This window comes from Cibotium barometz, chromosome 29 (assembly GCF_041138505.1).
Source record: "Cibotium barometz isolate CiBa-2024 chromosome 29, ASM4113850v1, whole genome shotgun sequence".
Classification (NCBI taxonomy): domain Eukaryota; kingdom Viridiplantae; phylum Streptophyta; class Polypodiopsida; order Cyatheales; family Cibotiaceae; genus Cibotium; species Cibotium barometz.
In genome coordinates this window covers 13,633,179-13,650,309 of record NC_141074.1, presented here as the reverse complement: position 1 = coordinate 13,650,309, position 17,131 = coordinate 13,633,179, and the positions used below count along the sequence as shown (strand labels likewise).

Genomic DNA, 17,131 nt, shown 5'->3' with positions numbered 1-17,131 from the left:
GTGACCAGGGGACGGGCGTCCCCGCCCGGGGGGATGGGGGGACGTTGTCAGCCGGGGACGGGGAGACGTCTGCAACGGCGCAACGGCTACAAATTCCAGCCGTTTTTTTTCGGGTAACGACTACTAGCCGTTGGCGGCTGGCCGTTTGAGAGTTTGAGAGAGAGAGAGAGAGAGAGAGAGAGAGAGAGAGCTGCCATATGCTATATAATGGGCTGCAAGCTACTCCTCTTCTACTCAAGCCTTCCAACTTCCAAAACTTGAGTTCCTCTCCACCATCTCCCTCTCCTACTCAAGCTTTCCTCTCCACTATCTCCCTCTCCTACTCCACCACCTTCCTCTCCACCCTCTCCTACTAGACTACTTCAATCTTCCCTCTACCTCTTCTCCTACTCTACCCTCTAAGCTCTCTCCACCCTCTTCTACTAGACTACTACTAAGTTACTAACTATTCATGGCATCCTCTTCTCGTGCGGGCGGTAGGAGTAGAACGGATGGGTGGTCATGGTGGGATGAGGTCAACTTCGAGCCTCCTACTCATGCGGGGGGTGCACGTCCATGGACATGCAAGCTTTGCCCATATAAGCGTGTGGGTGGGGCCAATAGGGTGAGGGCCCATTTGTTGCATGAGCCCAGTCATGAGGTGAAATTTTGTGAGCAGTTCACACTGGAGATAAGAAAGGAGCTTCTTGCAAAGCTTGCCGCCCATCAAGCTTTGAGTGCAAGCCAAAGGGTGCGTGGAGTGGATCCCAACACTTATGTCACTCCAACCCAAACATCAGGTTCTACATCGGGTGGTGGTGCATCTTCATCTACCCCTCTACCACGTCCTCCTCGTGGCACTACTCGAGGCTTCACACAAGCCGCCTTCTCAATGCCGCAACCTAGTCCACCCTCTCTCTCTCGTCAGCAAAGTACTCTTGAGGGGAGTTGGGATCCCAAAAAGAAGGAGGAGGTTGATGCCGCGGTGGCCCGCTTCTTTTTTCATGACCACATTGCTTTTCGTGTGGCACGGTACGTATTTCACTCACATGATTTCATCATCATGTCTCACGAGTCACGATTCACGGGTCACCATTTTGCCATTCTAATTACTTACCCTCTTTTTTTTTGAAATGATAAATAGGCCCGACTACTTCAAAACGATAGTGAAGAAGATTGGCGAGTACGGTCCTCACTACACACCTCCATCCTCCGAAACCTTGCGGACCACTATGCTTGACAAGGAGAAACGCCTTGTTGAGCAAGCGGCGGCAAACACAAAGAGACAATGGGCTCGCAATGGAGTCTCTTTGATTGCAAACGGATGGAGTGACACGCGGAAAAGGTCTATCCATGGCCTTGTGGCATACTCACGGGGGGAGATGTACTTTGTCTCCTCACATGATGCTTCAGGGACGGGAAAGAGTGCGGATGTACTTGCTGCTTAGTGGAGTAGTGCTGTCGAGATTATCGGCCCCGAATGTGTGATCGGTTTCGTCACGGATGGTGAGGTGACAAATAGGGCAGCGGGAGCTATTCTTGAGAGTATGTATCCTCAAATCACCGTCTCTTTTTGCATGGCACATTGTCTCAATAATCTTTTGAAAGATATTGGGAAATTGTTATGGATTGAATCGGTGATTGATGATGCATGTGCAATTGTGACCTTCATCAACAATCACACATACCTTCGATCCGAGTTTGGGAAGAGGTCCACAAAGGTCCTTCTCAAGTACTCGAACACTCGCTTTGCATACAACTTTCTTATGTTGCATCGCTTGAAGGATTGTCAAGGCGCCGTGCGGCAACTATTCATCAGTGATGAGTTTTGCTCCTCATCTTTTGCACGTACACAGGTAGGGATTTCATGCAAGAAAAAGATCGACGATGCTTATTTTTGGGAGGACCTGAAGCGCACTGACGCCATGGTGCATCCCATTGTCCACTTGCTCAGGATTGTTGATGCTATGCAGCCATGCATCGGCAAAGTATATGAAGCCATGGACCAGATGATAGAGAGTCTTGAGAAGCTTGAGCCAGACGTAGATAGATATGAGGAGATCCACTCGCTTTGTGTGGCGAGATGGAGCTCATATTCCTCTCCTTTACATGCAGCTGCTTTTATGGTGGACCCAGAATTTCAGGGAAAAGGGCGATAAAGAGGTGAGCAACGGTTGGAGACTCATCTTGGATCGCCTCACGCCGGATGCAGAAATCAAGCGCAAAATTAGAGACCAGCTCTCTAATTACAGGGCATTTCAAGGCTCATATGGATGTGCAGATGCGCAGCAGGACAGATTCAAGGTTGGTGCAGCATTATGGTGGGAGGACTTCGGATCAGATGGACCAGAGCTACAACAGTTGGCGATCCGGATCTTGAGCCAGTCCGTTAGCTCTTCTTGCCTAGAGCAATTAAGGTCCTCCTACAGTCACATTTCATCAAAGAAAAGAAATCGGCTTGGGGTGGAAAGAGCTAATGATCTTGTCTTCATTAGCGCAAACTTGCGCATGCTTGGCAAGAGTGCAAGATGCAATGCCGATACTTTTACACAGTGGGAGATGGAACAAGAGGCAGCTACAACTATTGCACAGGAGGGTGGGACAGATGGTTCTCATCATGAGCCTTCATCGGATGACACAACCCCCATCCACACTTCACGCACTCATGATCATGAGGCTAGCACCTCTCTTATTGGGAGCGCAGAGTATGAGAGCGAGTGACTTATATTTTGTATCGCCTAGGCCCCAACATCTTTTGAGTATATCTATTTAATGTTATCAACTTTAAAGTCTTTCTTTTCCGACTTTGCAAGTCTTGACTCTTGACTCTTGCACCTCGTAGCGTAATTTAATTTTAAATGTAATGTGTATCATGATTCATAACTTTTGGAGTTAGAAAGCTTGTTGTTACTGATTAATTAATCTTGATTCTTTAATCCTCTAAAATTAACAATTTTGAGTGCCGTCCCCACCCCCCGTCCCCGTTCCGTACCTTTAACCGTCCCCGTCCCCGTTCCCGCTCCCCGTCCCCGTCCCCTGGTAACTATGGAGTGACCAGCCATCAAATCAGTCCAAATATGACAACAATCAGCATCCAAATGATACAAATCACGCATAGTAGTCAATTCCCCATGTGAGGCTACTGAAATTGCAACCACATATGGCAACCTGGACAATGCATCTGCTACCAAAGTGCAAATGGGGTCTTTGGTGGTCTTTTCAGTGATCCACCAATGAGCGGTTGTCCCCTTCAAGAACATGCTAGCATGGCATACTTTAGACTTCTCAGTGAAGTCCTCGTCACTAAAAGCAATATCAAACTGTGCCACAAATGCTAACACCTTGGAAGCATCATGCTCTCCATGAAAAACATCAAACTTAACAGACTTGTCACCTACTTTGAATTCCTTGAGCTTTCTGGCATGAGGCTCATGGTCCTCTCTTTTTCTTTTCCCCTTTTCCAACGGGGTAGCCCTATCTGCATGGGCTCCATGGGCTCCATGGGCCATCATGGAAGTTTCATGAAGAACGGTGGCATGTGCTCCACGAACCTGAGAATCAGATACATGTGACCTTCCTGCATAAGGCAATGTCTCTCCATGAGACAACTGAGTAGGCAAGGCTCTTCTAGTGGCCGACCTGTCACCCCCTCCTTGGGATACATGCCTTGAATACATGTGACCATCATGCCCTCCATGAGCCCTAGCATACATATACCTGTCAGCCTTTGTGCCTTGTGGAGAAGATGCATGACGAGAGGTGGCTGTCACCTCTTCCCTTTGCATAAAAGACCTCAACCTTTGAGATGCGGGATCTCCATGCTTCAAGCGTGGTGGATTTCTGAATTTCAGTTCTCCATCTTCCCCCTCTTTGATGTCACCTTTGCGGAGGAGGTAGGAAAGTGCCAACTCCCTTGGCTTCTTGCCCACTTCTCGTGCCATGGGCTCTTGCCTGCAAAAGCTTTCCCATATGCTCCAATTCAGCCCTCATTGCATCAGGCTCTTCTTCTTGCATAACTGTCTTTCCTCGAGACAGTTGTCCCCTTGAATCACTATCATTCACCCTCTCAAGGGGCTCGTGCCTTCCCTGTAAAGCATCAGAACCACGCGAGGCACTTGATGGGCCCCTCAAATTAGGCACTTCCAAAGGGTTGCCTTGGCTGTCCATTGTGTTAAGTGTGCTAGAAGCGGGGTGTCCAATACACAAATTCGTTTCCCCACTAAGAAGAGGGAAATAACCGTGCTCTGATACCAATGAAACCGATCCCGTCAAGTGGGAATAGAGTCCGTTGGACACCCACACGCATAATAGCACAACTTAAATATCACAACTTGAATGGACAACTTAATAACAACTGAAAATTGAAATGAAATGAAATGATGATCAATGGACACCAGCACTGGGGCCGGAACGGGCCGACCCCCCCCCCCTCAATATATGATATATTATTGGGAGTATTTAAGTGATACAATGCTCCATGGGTTCAACGACCCAGATGATGTCCATGTACAACTGAAATGAATACAGTTACTAAACAAGAGACTTGGAGTGGTCGTTCGAAGGAGAGTGATCCACTTGAAGAAGTCTAGTCTCTACGGTCCCGTGCCTTCACTCGAATCCGCAAAGAGCGCCCCACTGGTATTCCAGGACCACGCACAAACAGGCGCTGCCGTACTAACGCCTGGCTCTCTCGATCTCAGCACCCATGGACCGTGGTTCTCCAGAAGCTTGGACTACCTGGCACCGAACGGGTGTTAGCAGCAGAGAGTATCCCTTATCAGATTTACATCAAAGTCCTTTGCTTAAATCTCAATCCACTTACCTGTAGCTCGCTAGTGGAAGACAAATACCAGAGGCACCTAAGTGCAGCTGCTGCATAAAGGCTAGAGAAGGACACCAGGGCGTACCATCCTGCTGGCAAGAGAGAAGAATTCTGTGCGCAGCCGCCTGCTAGGTGGAGAGAAGGGCGTCTGGGCGCAGCCGCCAGCAAAGTGGAGAGGTGTCCGGGCACAGCCGCCTGCAAGGTGGAGGGGTGTCTGGGCGCAGCCGCCTGCAAGGTGGAGGGGTGTCTGGGCGGGGCCGCCTGTGTCTGGGCACAGCCGCCTGTGTCTAGGCGCAGCCGCCTGTGTCTGGGCGCAGAGAGGAGCGAGGTTCTGCCCACGGTCACCTGCACGGCAAGAAAACAACCGACTGCTGCAGGGCAAGTTGAAGAAGGTGGCCTGCATAGTCGAATGCAAAGGTAAATAACCAGATGGAATGGTCGCCTGCACAATCGAATCCCTCCAAGCTGATGAAGTGGTCGCCTATATGTAAGTGTTGGAGAGGGCACACGTCCAACAGGTGGCCAACCTCCCTAGCTTGCATGGAGGCGGCCAGTTCCAAGGTGGGGGATGGGTAGGTGGCCATGCACCCACCCCCACACACAAGGGGTTCCCTTTACCCTCCATGACCCAAACGTGGGTGCCCACCCTACCAAGGACACCAAGTAAAATTTGGGGAGGGTGTCCACTCATTAATGAGTGTGAACCTGCAACCTTATAAAAACAAAGGTTAAAAAAGAATGCTATAAAATAAACAAGTGCAATACACTTACCACCTGTTCACACGCAACAAAACTCGTCAGAAGACAGAGCAAACTTCACGACTCACTGGCAGCGTCCCCGCTTAGTAAGTGGCACGTCAAACAGGCAAACACAAGAATACAGGTCATGCGAAAACAGTTCCAAACATGCAAAACATGAATGCATGTGCAAACAGTATCATGGACATATCTCCCGTTCATGGAACAAGTACTACACATTTCTGTCGGGCACAATGATGGCACGACAGAAAACATAAATCCCGGTCTTCCTATGGAGTGACAGTCCCATAGGTAAGACACAGATCCAGGCACGAGCCTCCCTATGGAGTGACAATCCCATAGGCAAGACACGGCACAAATACTGGCTCTTCCATGGCGTGACAATCCCATGGATAGAACACAGTCCAGGTCATACACGGGTGGCACCAATCTGGCTCCCGTCCATACGACACTATCCTGCTAACACACGGGTGGCACCAGTCTGGCTCCCGTCCATGTCATGCAAAAAAAAATACTGGCCCCTTCACATGAGACACTGGCCTGGCCTCAAGTGAACGAGACACAAATCTGGAGATGGACCAAATGGTCGGCCAATTGGTGACACGGGCACGTGCCTTACATGTACGTGTAGTTGGGTGGGAAGATAAGGAAACTCCCCAAGAGGATGCAAAAGCTCTTGCAACAAAAATTGGACCATTGACGTACCCATTACCGAAGCATGGCGAGTAGGCAGAGATGAAACCAAGGCGAAGATATTGATCATCAGGTTTGGTGACTTGGAGAAGAAGAAGGCCTTCCTCTCCAAAAGGATGGCCCTTAAGGGGAAAAAGTTTTATTTGGATGAGGACCTTACACCGGCACAGATAGCACACCGGAAGGAACACATGCCGTGTGTGCTTGAGGCAAGGAAAAAGGGGAAACGGGCGGTATACAGAGATGGCCGAGTCATCATTACGGAGAGGAGGCCCACTTGACAGTGCACGGCCTATGAGACCTTGCGATTCACGGTGTGGAATTGCAACGGAGCCCTTAGAACAGATGCAGGATACTTTCAGACACAGTGATATTGCTATGTATACGGAGACCCATCAGTGCACAAACAAGAGGCTTCCTGACGTCCGGGGTTATAGATGGGAATCAGTTTTCCGCCCTCAGCCACGCATAGTGGAAGGTACCCGAGGATCTGGAGGAGTGGCAATACTTTACAGGGAGGAGCTTCGTGACAAAATACATGTGGTACATAGAGATGCAGATGCGAGGTACATGTGGGTCCGAATATGCGCAGAGGGGCTCCACGAGCTATATGTGGCGGTATGCTACTTTCCCCCAGCGCACTCCAGGTTTGCACCATCAGGAGAGTCGCCCTATATACCACTATATGATGATATCATGAGGTTTGCCAGCATGGGAGACATATTACTATTGGGAGACTTTAATGCACGTACAGGCACAGAGCAGACAGAGCTGTATGATACTCAAGAGGCTATGTACCGGGAGATCACGGTAAAGGATGTAGGGTTGCAGAGATCAGCACAAGATGAGGGGGAGATTACAAATTATGGCAGGCATTTTCTCACACTCGGGAGTGCACATGGGTTGGTCATATACAATGGCTTATCGAGATGGCAAGGATCAGATGCTCTCACACACTCGAACTCTAAAGGGGGAACGAGCACAGTGGACTACTTGATGGGATCTCCTTCATTGATACCTGATGTGCGGGTTTCACGATTTCCAGTAGGCCCATTGGCATAGCAGCCCATCATGCATACCTGAGTTTCACACTAGTAGGTAGATCCGCGAGAGATGGGCCAGCCACTCATCTACCTAGGTACCCGAGATATCAATTTACACGTGAGACAGTTGGGGTTTACCGAGATGCAGTATCTGATGGCTTGTTCGCTTTAGACCCGCATAGCCCTCTGGACGAGATCACGAGAGGATTGGCAGGTGTACTACATGCATCCGCCTCATATGCGTTTCCCTGCACTATGATCCCTTCCATCCGCCCCCGCAGCACTGCCCCACAGAACAGTTGGTATGATGATAACTGTCGTGAGACACAAGCACAGCTACAGCGTGAGATTGCCATTGGGTCTAACACGCATAGACAGGCCAGGATGATCTTTGGGCGCCTTGTGCGGAGGAAGAAACGAGCCTATCTGGCTAAGCTAGGGGAAGGAGAGCAAGAGGGCATGGAAGATGTTTCAGGAGAGACAGCCTCGTACTCCAATTACTACACCTGAGGCATGGCATACTTATGCTAGAGAGCTATATGATGCACCAGGACAGCCCCCCACCCCCCCTCCACTGGGAGCTAGACCGGCTAGCAGCACCTTTTTTACTATGCGGATGGTGCTAGATGCGATAGACACGTTACATAATGGAAAGGCACAGGATCATGATGGGCTAGTTGGAGAGCACTTCTCATATGCACGAGACACTTTGGCTTCGCTCATCGTACATGTGTTTAATTGTGCCATTTGTGAGGGTTTCCGGACAAGCTGGACAGAGCATATCATTGTACCACTCTTTAAGAGTGGGGACCCCATGGTACGAAGCAACTACAGGACGATCATGATTGGTCATTACTTGGCCAAACTATATGGCTCTATATTGGAGTCGGAGCTGAGCCGATGGGCAGAGAGGCATGGTCATCGAGCACATGGACAGGCTGGCTTCAGGAGAGGATTTACTACCTTGGATCACATATTGACACTTCGGGCACTTATTGAAGAGGGCAGGGCACAGAAGAGAAGGATATATTGCTGCTTTGTGGACTTCCGCAAAGCCTTCGATACCGTACCACGTGCCAGGCTTATGCACAGATTGCATGACATTGAGGTACCCAAGGATATGCAATGGGGGATATATGCTTTGTATGAGTCTGTGACAGGCAGAGTCCGAGCTCCAGGCGGACTATCTGATATGGTAACCAGCACGATAGGGGTGAAGCAGGGATGCTGGCTATCGCCCACCCTCTTTGGACTGTAGATTGATGCGGTCTCTGATTATGTAGACAGATTGGGAGGCCCAGGGGCATGCCTAGCAGGGGTGTTGATACCCATCTTGTTATATGTTGATGATATTGTTCTAATCTTAGACTCTCCGGAGGGATTACAGAGACACCTAGATGCATTACAGGCTTTCTGTGCGGATAGAGATCTGACAGTGAACCTTGGGAAAACCAAGGTTATGGTGTTTAACACCACACAGGCATGGGTGACGAGATCAAAGCCTCAGTTCACTTTCCGAGGGGAGCCGGTAGAGTACGTTAGGTCATATGTCTACTTGGGAGTTACTTTCACAGGACCGCGTTTCTCCCTGAAGGAGGCAGCAGTAGCTAGATTAGCTGGAGGGCATGCAACCTTGGGGGCACTTGAGAGGCAGTGTGCACACATACAGTTTCAAGAGCCACGCACCAAATTGTGGCTATTTGATACGCTTGTCACACCGACCCTCGTGTACGGAGCTCCAATTTGGGGGCCCAGTATACATCACAGATCTCAGAGAGGGACAGATGAGGGATGGAGGCAAATGGAGAGACCACTAATTATGATGATTGCCCGCATGATTCAGAGCAAATCATCAGTACCACATGAGATTGTTTGGGCTGAGCTGGGTGCCCCACCAGTAGTAACCGAGGCCCTATTCCAAGCAGTTACCTTTTTACAGTGGCTATGGAGCTCCCTGAGCAGAGGTACTCCCGATTGGCATTGACCTCATCCATACAGTTGGATGGAGATACTCATTGCTGGTACACTCAGATGAGATCGTGGTTTGACCTACATGGTTTGCGGATAGAGGCACTACCACCCTTTCAGTACAGTCTGGATTGTCCATTTTTGGATCTCACACGCTCATAGCAAAACCGCGTGATCAAGATGGATATCATCAGAGTGGACACAGAGAGGACATGGAATAGCCCCCTTGAGCCCTTAGGCACGAAAATCGCTCATTACAAGAGCCATTTTCTACACCTCTCACCGGATGATTTTATCACCCACCCGACGTACATGGATGTACACCTATCACATGGGATACGTTGTGCCATTGGACAGATCCGAACCTCATCACACCAGCTGCGGATTGAGACAGGGCTATATGTGCATATCAGATCTTGGATGACCGCATTTGTCAGCTATGCTACCAGGAGGTAGAGACAGAGGAACACTACATTTGCCGATGTACAGTCTATTATAAGATCCGAGGGAGATATCACTGCCTCTTCCGAGAGGGTTTTGGGCCATTACGCAGGGTCATGGAGTTTGAGGATCAGAGATGCCTGGGATTGTTTCTACTTGAGCTCAAGAGACACAGAGAGACCCTCTTGGCAGACAGGAGGCCGAGCCATGATGTACCTAGACAGAGGACCCTGACACATTTCTTCGGCACCAGCACCAGCAACCTAGCCCACACACCTCCTGATACCTCCTCCATTGGGCCATCAAGGCACCAACCACGCTCCCAGGGAGTCACCACTGATAGAGCAGTCATCTTATGTCATGCTCGTCAGTCACGCCCACCACAATCCCAACCATGGCATCCTCACCATCGCCAGATCAAAGCCATTATTGCTCGACATCGGAGGCGCCTACCTCCCTTCTACGACCTCTCCATTCTAGACAACCCCATGGCGGAGATACTTGATCTAAGGAGAGGGCAACACTTCAACTGATCAGCATACATGGATCTACCTGATATACATTTTCCAGTATTTTCTACTTAGTATCATCTCGGAGTCTTACAATTCTGTTCTTATAACTGTAGGACAATCAGTTTATTGTACTTTTTAGTCTCATTTAGTTGTTCTCTTTGATGAGACACCAACTTCAGATGTACTCTCAGTTTTGGTCTCATAGGCCATTATGGCCTCTTAGAGACGTTAATATATCATTTCATTTCTATGGGACACAGACCAGGCCACTGACAGAGATACACATGGCAGTATGGAACTGTAATGGTTCACTATGGGTGCAGCCTGGACGACTGGAGCATGTTATGGTGGGGAGAGACATCATACTTCTGACAGAGACACATCAGAGCCCAGAGAGAGGGCTACCTCGAGTATAGGGATTCCAGTGGGAGTCAGCATACAGGAGGACCACACGCCAGGGTACCTCGAGAGGATCGGGGGGAGTACCAGTCCTATTCAGACGGGAGCTACAGGGGAGACTGAGAGTGGTAGCACAGGATCCAGAGGCCAGATACATGTGGATCAGCTTACAGCTCTCACAGGACAAGGTTATATACATAGCTCTATGTTACTTTTCTCCATCAGGATCCTCCTATGTCATTACAGAGGACATGCCACAGGGTGAGGAGACAGGAGCCTCGCCATACACTTGTCTGTCAAAGGACATTATGCATTATTCTACACTAGGGGAAGTATTTCTTACGGGCAACTTCAATGCCCACACACAGAGCAGACAGTGTGAGGTGTATGACTATGATGACATGGGGATCCTCCACCCTGTGGATCCAGAGGAGATAGGGGCTAGTCGGGCATCAAAGGACACTGGACCAGACAGAGGACATTATGGGGACCACTTACTAGAGTTGGGAGCCAGGCATCGTCTCGTTATTTATAACGGGATGCTACAGTGGCCGGGATCAGGAGGGCTGACATGCTTCCCACATGGGGGTCATACACGGACCGGAGGCACGGTGGTAGACTACATTATGGGGTCTTTGGAGGCATCACAGCTTGTCACCTCATTCTCCATTCCACCTCGTCCTATTGGGGCAGATCATACATACTTGGCATTTTCACTAGCCGGATCACCAGTATCACCAGCCCCCCACATACCGACGCCACACACTACCATCTACTTCACACATGACATGGCAGACATATACACTGGCAGAGTAGAGGATGGGCTCCTACTCATGGATCCCCTGGCACCTATGGATACCATTACAGCCCAGCTGGCATCACTCCTACACACGACTGCATTACAGAGCTTCCCACATCGTGTACACTCAGGAGAGCCTGCGAGACCTGGGACTATGCCCCAGAACAGATGGTATGATGACGAGTGCAGACCCCTATACTCACGGCTTCGCATACAGAGAGCCTTGGGAGCCATCACAGAGCAGGAGTCGAGGAGAGAGATGAGGAGACTTACTCGCCGCAAAAGGCGGGCCTTCGCAGAGATACAGGAGCTAGAGATCTTTCATTTCTTCATGAGTAGAGATAGCCCTGTCTCATGGCGGCACTTCAGAGAGCCCCGGACCCCGACACCTATTGCAGACCCACAGACATGGCACACATATGCAGAGGGCCTATACCATGCCCCACAGCAGCCACCTATACCTCAGCCACAGGAGCCTCGACCTACCACAGCTAGCTTCTTTACCCACTCGATGGTACAGGAAGCTATCCGCCGCCTACAGCATGGACGGGCCGCCGACCATATGGACCTGCAGGGTGAGCATCTCATATATGCAGTAGATTCTTTAGCTCCTTTTCTTGCACACCTGTTTAACAGGGCACTAGCAGAGGGCTTGCCTGCGGAGTGGACGATGCACACCATTGTGCCGATTCACAAAACAGGGGATATGCTAGATCCGAGCAACTACAGGACGGTTATGGTTGGCCACCTGCTGGCCAAACTCTATGGTGCAGTGCTGGAGCAAGAGCTTAGCTTATATGCTGAGCGAGCAAGTTTACGCTCATCAGGGCAAGCAGGCTTCAGGAGAGCTTTCTCTACCACTAACCATGTATTCACTTTGAGATGTATGATTGATCAGGCCAGAGTGAGGAAGAGAAAGCTCTATTGCTGCTTTGTGGATTTCCGCAAGGCATTTGACACAGTACCACGAGAGAGGCTCTTTCAGCGCTTGCAGTCTCTTGGCATACCAGCAGATATGACATGGGGCATCTATGCATTATATGAGCAGGTTTTTGGGCGAGTCAGATGTCCATGAGGTATGTCCGAGACTATTGCTAGCACCATTGGTGTGAAGCAAGGATGCCCACTTTCCCCCACGCTATTTGGGTTATACATTGATGAGGTGGCTGACTTCATTACATGGGGAGGCGGAGATGGAGTTGATTTAGCAGGTACCTCAGTACATATTATGCTCTATGCTGATGATATTGTATTAGTGTCTGAGTCTCCAGGTGGTCTACAGCAGCATCTACATGCACTCGATGATTTTTGCACACAGAGGGGTCTTACTGTGAACCTTGGGAAAACCAAGGTTATGGTCTTTCATACATCGAGACAGGGCAGGAGTCAGCTGACATTCACTCTCGCAGGATGCCAGGTGGAGGTGGTGACATCATACGTGTACCTAGGGGTTACCTTCTCTGCAGCAGCCACACGCTTCACCATGGGTTCAACAGCCACAGCTAGATTGACACGGGGATATGCAGCATTGGCTATGCTAGAGAGATAGTGCCACCAGGCGCATTTTCAGGAGCCCCGGACGAAGGGGTGGCTATTTGACACATTAGTCACACCGGCATTGATGTATGGAGCAGCGGTATGGGCGCCAGGCCTTGCTACCCATTTGGTGGACACAGATAGAGAGACCACAGGCCCTCATGATGGCACGCATGATACGCAGCAAACCGTCAGTACCTCATGACATTATTCGAGCAGAGTTTGCTGCGCCTCCTATGATGGTAGAGGCCATATTTCAGACTATATGCCTGCTAGACAGATTCAGAGAGATGCCACAGGACAGATTGTCATACAGAGCTTTTGAGGCATCTAGACAGCTGGCTGAGGCAGGAGACAGAGGATCATGGTATGCACAGGTTACACATTGGTTCTCACAGCATGGCCTAGACATGGATCATCTACCACCATTCCAGTATGACAGGGATGCACCACATATCCGTCTCTCTCATAGTGAGAGGAACAGAGTATTGAGACAGGATCTATGGCAGCTCTATACACGAGAGACATGGATATCGCCTACACAGCCTCTTCCACCGAAGATGCTATACTACAGAGATCACTTCATGAGTATCACTGATGATGGATTTATAGAGAGGCCTAGATACATGGAGGGCTTTTACCACACGGCTCTCGAGTGGCTATTGGTCAGCTCAGAGTTTCATCACACCGATTGGAGATTGAGACTGGCAGAGCAGCACGGATCCCCCGAGAGGAGAGGGTATGCAAATTGTGCAGAGAGGAGGTGGAGAGTGAGGAGCATTATGTATGCAGATGCAGAGCATATACAGCCATCAGAGAGAGATATCCCATTTTATTCAGAGAGCCACATTCCCTACGCCAGATCTTTGAGGCAGCAGACCAGCGCATACTGGAGAGATTCATTCTAGACATACAGCGCCACAGAGAGACATTATTACAGGCTCAGACAGCTCCAGAGGGGGGGGCGACAGACACAGATTACTACATTTTTTCAGAGATCCATCCCCCTCCCAACCCCTACATGGCAGGGAATTACTCTCCAGAGAGCAGAGACACTTAGAGCCCGCAGGAGACAGAGGGCACCTGCCTTTCGGACACCACGCCTATACTAGAGAGAGATGACAGAGATCAGAGCTCAGTTTCACAGAGAGGGTGCGGAGCGACTAGCTCGCTTCAGAGCACACCCAGGCATGTTCTTCAGGGAGCTGTGGACACCCCCTTCACTGATGTATACCATTTTATACCCCCAGTATGGTACAGGATGGAGCTAGCTAGGTTGCATATCATGATTGTATACTCCATGCATATAGCTTTGCATTCTCCTAGTAGTAGAGCTCCATCCCCTGCACATCCAGATTCAGCTTTTTTGTTCAGTACTTTTTCATTTTGTTGGGATGACAGAGGATACCCCATACAGGTACTCCGATTTGTCTCATAGGCCGAGTTCGGTCTTTTGGAAGACGTTAATAAAATCTTTCTCTCTCTCTCTCTCTCTCTCTCTCTCTCTCTCTCTTACACTCACACCAGCACCATATCCAGGAGCGGCTAGCTCACTTACACTCACACTCGGAGATCATGCTCCGAGGTATTTTTGCCTCACCATCGCCTATGTATCACATATTACACCCCCATTATGGTACTGGTTGGAGCTAGACAGATCTGCATTGCATTCTTGTATATAGGTTGCATACTGAGCCTCTAGTAGTAGTGCTCCATCCATCACACCCCCCCACTAGCTCAATACTTTCATAGTTTATTTCATGTTCATTTTGTCCTTTTTTTTTATGGACATCCAGAAGACATTGACTGTTGTACATTGATTTGTCTCATAGGTCAAGTTCGGCCACTAGTAGACGTTAATACAACTTTCTTTCTTTTTTTCTTTCTCTCTCTCTCTCTCTCTTAAAGTGTTAAGTGATAAAGTGGATTGCTAAAGACTCACGAAACTCAAGATAAAGAAGGCAATGTGAGACTTGAGAAAGATCCTTAAAAATTTTCAAACGGGTATCAGCATCCCACCACCACCTCAAGAAAACTAATATGTACACACACAAACAGACACACGCACATATGTAGGCAGGTAGGTGCCCTTGATGAGAGGAGAGGGGGGTTTTGTAAGGGAGAATGAGGGGTGCTGGGGTGTGTGTAAGAGAGAGAGAGAGAGAGAGAGAGATCCATGCCTGTACCATACACATACCATATGTATCATACTTTACATACTTTTACTATGGTTTTATCACACAGAAAATCTTGTTAGTTCAGTCATTTGAAGTATCTTGAAAAGGGGCATACCAGATAGTTATTGGTATAAGCAATCTGCCACTTTCTACAAGCTGCCTCAATGTCTGATATAAGCCTGAATTCAAGCGAGTATGTGAATTCAGATACCATTGACCCTGATCACCAAATGAAGATGCCCTCTAGAGTGACTTGATATTTGAGTACCTTTCCCATGATGAAGCAACTGTGAAGTCGTCAAATACTCCTTGCTGCAAAGAAGCACAAAATGTCGATAGGATAATTTGGAAAATTAAGAACTTGCAACAGTCATTCAAACTACAGCACAGTGCTAAGGATTCCAAAGATTTTGAAAAAAAATAAATGTTCAGGTGAAACAAGTAACTCTCTGTAATTTGTATGTAAACACAACGTGCAGTGTAACCAACTACATGCTCACATGAAAAGAATCTTCCCCAACACAAGACACAATGCTTCAAGAAGAAATTACATGAGGGACAACTGAATTTACTACCAAACTTGATACAACACATGGCAGCTTCCTTTGTTGTGCACCCCCAAGTCCCAAGGCAGAAGCTCAGATGGCAAACTCAAGGTTATGAAGGAGGGGGAGATCAAAGAGGTGATTACAAAATTAATGATGTTTGATGGGATGTGGCAAAAAGGGGCACTTTGGATAGACCTCAATGACAGTTGGTGTGATGCAACTTGTGGATGGTTGGGCCCAATTATTCCATCTTAAGACACATAAGCCCCAGTCACACCCCACACTCAATGGACAAAGCATAGAGAAAAGCACTCTTAAAGCTGAGAGCATGCCTCGATGAACACATCCATCCAAATCTCGATGCTCTGGCATGCATAGATATTGGACAAGGCATTGAGAAAAAAACTCCTTACGTTCAGAACATATCTTGATGTGAGTGTACACATCCATCCAAATCTCAATGTTGTGTCATGCGTAGCCTATCTCACACTGAAACAAACGACAAGCCATTGTGGATGGTCTGTTTTGGTATGCTTGATGATTAGTACTCCTACTGAGTCTACCCAAGTTACGAGGTATAACTCGCTCTAAGGCTTTATTTGGATCTACTAGTTGCATGCTTTGAGTACAAGGGCGGCTAAAGGGTGGTCCAAGATTGCCAGATAACTTATAGTAACCGCCTAGATCAAGGTCCCCCACCTTTTTTTTGTTTTTACAGAAAAGAGATCCTTCTATTAGTTACAAAAAGAACAGCCTGTTGGAATATATATCATCTCCAGAGGGTCTACATGTACCTTTTCATGCTTGTACTGGTCATTTTTATGAGGCCCTGCATTGGCATATTTAGCAAATATTATTTAGGTTTTCTCTACCATTTTTTAGGCTTTTTATAGCATATTTATGCTATATGACAGCTGTCGGCTTGCTACAGCTGGCCGACCAGCTCATATGAGGGATATATAAGGGAGAACACCCTTCCCCTCATTTATCATCTCATTCTTGCATATTTGTTGGAGGTCGTTGGCTGGTGCAACAGTCTCTTATGCTTGTAAGCACCTACGGGCTTCCCCTAGCGCTAGTGACCTGTTTCGTACAGGCCAGCAGGAGCATGTTTGCTGTTTTTTTTCTACAGGTTTCTGATGCTGATTTGCTGATCTGAGGCTTGGGTGTACCTATTTCTTCAGCGTTTCCATATTCAGCCCCTTATACCTCTGCGTTTTCAGATGTGCAGCCATGGTTGCTGCGTTTTTCTGAACCGATTTTGCTGGTAGCTCTACCTTCACTTGGGCTTCATCTGTTGGACCCGAAGGTACCTTCTCTTCAGCGTTTTTCCTCATAGGAGGTGTGGACACTGGTTGGCCTGAATTTTCAGGTTTGTAGCCCTTGTTTGGCTGCGTTTTCTTCTCCAGTGGACACAGATCACTTGCAGAGGGGGTTTCTTGATTAGATTGTGGC

General features: G+C 48.6%; 1 protein-coding gene across 3 annotated transcripts in view; it reads right to left on the bottom strand.

The window, feature by feature from the left end:
• LOC147621871 (Rab3 GTPase-activating protein catalytic protein) overlaps positions 1–17,131 on the bottom strand; it is a 121,109-nt gene that overhangs the window by 82,385 nt on the left and 21,593 nt on the right. For all 3 annotated transcript variants that reach the window (XM_086822890.1, XM_086822889.1, XM_086822891.1), the window contains exons 2-3: positions 15,397–15,440; positions 15,244–15,307 (exon numbers count right to left, since the gene is read on the bottom strand). In XM_086822890.1, the coding sequence (XP_086679016.1) occupies positions 15,244–15,307; positions 15,397–15,440 (108 nt within the window). The remainder of the gene's footprint in view (positions 1–15,243; positions 15,308–15,396; positions 15,441–17,131) is intronic.